This window comes from Crocuta crocuta, unplaced genomic scaffold (genome assembly GCF_008692635.1).
Source record: "Crocuta crocuta isolate KB4526 unplaced genomic scaffold, BGI_CrCroc_1.0 scaffold229, whole genome shotgun sequence".
Lineage (NCBI taxonomy): Eukaryota > Metazoa > Chordata > Mammalia > Carnivora > Hyaenidae > Crocuta > Crocuta crocuta.
In genome coordinates this window covers 11,307,138-11,310,845 of record NW_027536464.1, presented here as the reverse complement: position 1 = coordinate 11,310,845, position 3,708 = coordinate 11,307,138, and the positions used below count along the sequence as shown (strand labels likewise).

At 67.1% G+C, this 3,708-nt stretch overlaps 1 protein-coding gene across 1 annotated transcript in view; it reads left to right on the top strand.

Annotated features, from left to right (window-relative positions):
* Window positions 1–6: 6 nt before the first annotated feature.
* IRS1 (insulin receptor substrate 1) overlaps window positions 7–3,708 on the top strand; it is a 60,016-nt gene continuing 56,314 nt past the window's right edge. The window contains exon 1 of the mRNA XM_077748550.1: window positions 7–3,696. Within this exon, the coding sequence (XP_077604676.1) occupies window positions 181–3,696 (3,516 nt within the window). The 5' untranslated portion in view covers window positions 7–180. The remainder of the gene's footprint in view (window positions 3,697–3,708) is intronic.

The following is a 3,708-nucleotide window of genomic DNA, read 5'->3' as shown; positions in this document are numbered from 1 at the left end:
GCTGCCCTGTCCCCCTTCGGCTGCCCCTCCCCGGCGCGGGCGGCGGCGCGGTGTTTGGAGTCGGGGGTTCTGCCGCCTCCAGCCCCGTTTGCATGTGCGGGGCCGTGGCGAGGAGCCCCCGCCCCCCACCCGGTTGTTTTTCGGCGCCTCCCTCTCCGCGGCGGCGGCGGCGGCGGCAGCATGGCGAGCCCCCCGGAGGCCGAAGGCTTCTCGGACGTGCGCAAGGTGGGCTACCTGCGCAAACCCAAGAGCATGCACAAGCGCTTCTTCGTGCTGCGGGCGGCCAGCGAGGCGGGGGGCCCGGCGCGCCTCGAGTACTACGAGAACGAGAAGAAGTGGCGGCACAAGTCGAGCGCCCCCAAACGCTCGATCCCCCTCGAGAGCTGCTTCAACATCAACAAGCGGGCGGACTCCAAGAACAAGCACCTGGTGGCCCTGTACACCCGGGACGAGCACTTTGCCATCGCGGCCGACAGCGAGGCGGAGCAGGACAGCTGGTACCAGGCCCTCCTGCAGCTGCACAACCGGGCCAAGAGCCACCACGACGCGGCCGCGGCGCCCGGGGCCGGAGGCGNGGGCGAGGCTGGCGAGGACTTGAGCTACGGGGACGTGCCCCCGGGGCCTGCGTTCAAGGAGGTCTGGCAGGTGATCCTGAAGCCCAAGGGCCTGGGTCAGACAAAGAACCTGATTGGCATCTACCGGCTCTGCCTGACCAGCAAGACCATCAGCTTCGTGAAGCTGAACTCCGAGGCTGCGGCCGTGGTGCTGCAGCTGATGAACATCAGGCGCTGCGGCCACTCCGAGAACTTCTTCTTCATCGAAGTGGGCCGGTCCGCGGTGACGGGGCCCGGGGAGTTCTGGATGCAGGTGGATGACTCTGTGGTGGCCCAGAACATGCACGAGACAATCCTGGAGGCCATGCGGGCCATGAGCGATGAGTTCCGCCCTCGGAGTAAGAGCCAGTCGTCCTCTAACTGCTCCAACCCCATCAGCGTCCCGCTGCGCAGGCACCACCTCAACAACCCCCCACCCAGCCAGGTGGGGCTGACGCGCCGCTCGCGCACCGAGAGCATCACCGCCACCTCCCCGGCCAGCATGGTGGGCGGGAAGCAGGGCTCCTTCCGCGTGCGCGCGTCCAGCGACGGCGAGGGCACCATGTCCCGCCCGGCCTCGGTGGACGGCAGCCCGGTGAGCCCCAGCACCAGCAGGACGCACGCGCACCGGCATCGCGGCAGCGCCCGGCTGCACCCCCCTCTCAACCACAGCCGCTCCATCCCCATGCCTTCGTCCCGCTGCTCGCCCTCGGCCACCAGCCCGGTCAGCCTGTCGTCCAGCAGCACCAGCGGCCACGGCTCCACCTCGGACTGCCTCTTCCCGCGGCGCTCCAGTGCCTCTGTGTCCGGGTCCCCCAGCGACGGCGGTTTCATCTCCTCCGACGAGTACGGCTCCAGCCCTTGCGATTTCCGAAGTTCCTTCCGCAGTGTCACCCCGGATTCCCTGGGCCACACCCCACCGGCCCGCGGGGAGGAGGAGCTGAGCAACTACATCTGCATGGGAGGCAAAGGATCCGCCACCCTCACCGCCCCCAACGGGCACTACATTCTGCCTCGGGGTGGCAATGGTCACCGCTACGTCGCGGGAGCCGGCTTGGGCACGAGCCCAGCCCTGGCTGCGGATGACGCAGCCGCTGCTGCCGATCTGGATAATCGGTTCCGCAAGCGGACTCACTCGGCGGGCACATCCCCCACCATTTCTCACCAGAAGACCCCATCCCAGTCCTCGGTGGCTTCCATTGAGGAATACACGGAGATGATGCCTGCCTACCCGCCAGGAGGCGGCAGCGGGGGCCGACTTCCCGGCTACCGGCACTCGGCCTTCGTGCCCACCCACTCCTACCCCGAGGAGGGTCTGGAGATGCACCGGGGCCACCACCGCCCAGACACCTCCACTCTCCACACGGATGATGGCTACATGCCCATGTCCCCAGGAGTGGCCCCGGTGCCCAGCAGCCGCAAGGGCAGCGGGGACTACATGCCCATGAGCCCCAAGAGCGTGTCTGCCCCGCAGCAGATCATCAACCCCCTCAGGCGCCATCCCCAGAGAGTGGACCCCAATGGCTACATGATGATGTCCCCTAGCGGCAGCTGCTCTCCTGACATTGGAGGCGGGCCCAGCGGCAGCAGCACCGCCCCTTCTGCGAGCAGCTATGGGAAGCTGTGGACAAACGGAGTGGGGAGCCACCACGCTCATGCCCTGCCACATGCCAAACTCCCCGTGGAGAGTGGCGGCGGCAAGCTCTTGTCTTGTACTGGCGACTACATGAACATGTCGCCAGTGGGGGACTCCAGTACCAGCAGCCCCTCCGACTGCTACTACGGCCCAGAGGACGCCCAGCACAAGCCAGTCCTCTCCTACTACTCATTGCCAAGGTCCTTTAAGCACACCCAGCGCCCTGGGGAGCTGGAGGAGAGTGCCCGGCACCAGCACCAGCACCTCCGCCTCTCCTCCAGCTCTGGTCGCCTTCTGTATGCTGCAGCCGCAGAAGATTCCTCTTCCTCTACCAGCAGCGACAGCCTGGGCGGCGGGTACTGCGGGGTCCGGCCCGATTCTGGCCTCCCACACATCCACCATCAGGTCCTGCAGCCCCATCTGCCTCGAAAGGTGGACACCGCTGCCCAGACCAACAGCCGCCTGGCCCGGCCTACGAGGCTGTCCCTGGGGGACCCCAAGGCCAGCACCTTACCTCGGGTTCGAGAACAGCAGCAACAGCCACCCCTGCTGCACCCTCCGGAGCCCAAGAGCCCTGGGGAATATGTGAATATTGAGTTTGGGAGTGATCAGCCCAGCTACTTATCGGGTCCTGTGGCTTCCTGCAGTTCGCCTTCTGTCAGGTGCCCGTCCCAGCTCCAGCCAGCCCCCAGAGAGGAAGAGACTGGCACTGAAGAGTATATGAACATGGACCTGGGGCCTGGCCGGAGGGCTGCTTGGCAGGAGGGTGCTGGGGTCCAGCCAGGCAGGGTGGGCCCCGCACCTCCTGGGGCTGCCAGCCTGTGCAGGCCGACCCGGGCAGTGCCCAGCGGCCGGGGGGACTACATGACCATGCAGATGGGCTGTCCCGGTCAGAGCTACGTGGACACCTCGCCAGTTGCCCCCATCAGCTATGCTGACATGCGGACAGGTGTCGTGGTGGAGGAGGCGAGCCTTCCAGGGGCCACCGCGGCGGCTCCCGCCTCATCCTCGGCAGCCTCCGCAGCCCCCACCGCGCCTCCAAAAGCCGGGGAGCTGGTGGCCCGCTCTTCCCTGCTGGGGGGCCCACAGGGACCCGGAGGCATGAGCGCCTTCACCAGGGTGAACCTCAGTCCCAACCGTAACCAGAGTGCCAAAGTGATCCGTGCGGACCCGCAAGGGTGCCGCAGGCGGCACAGCTCTGAGACCTTCTCCTCGACCCCCAGTGCCACCCGGGCGGCCAACACAGTGGCCTTCGGAGCGGGGGCTGCAGGAGGGGGCAGCGGTGGTGGCAACGGCGGCGCCGAGGAGGTGAAACGCCACAGTTCTGCTTCCTTCGAGAACGTGTGGCTGAGGCCTGGGGAGCTCGGGGGAGCCCCCAAGGAGCCGGCCCAAGCATGCGGGGCTGCCGGGGGTTTGGAGAACGGTCTTAACTACATAGACTTGGATTTGGTCAAGGACTTCAAACAGCGCCCTCAAGAG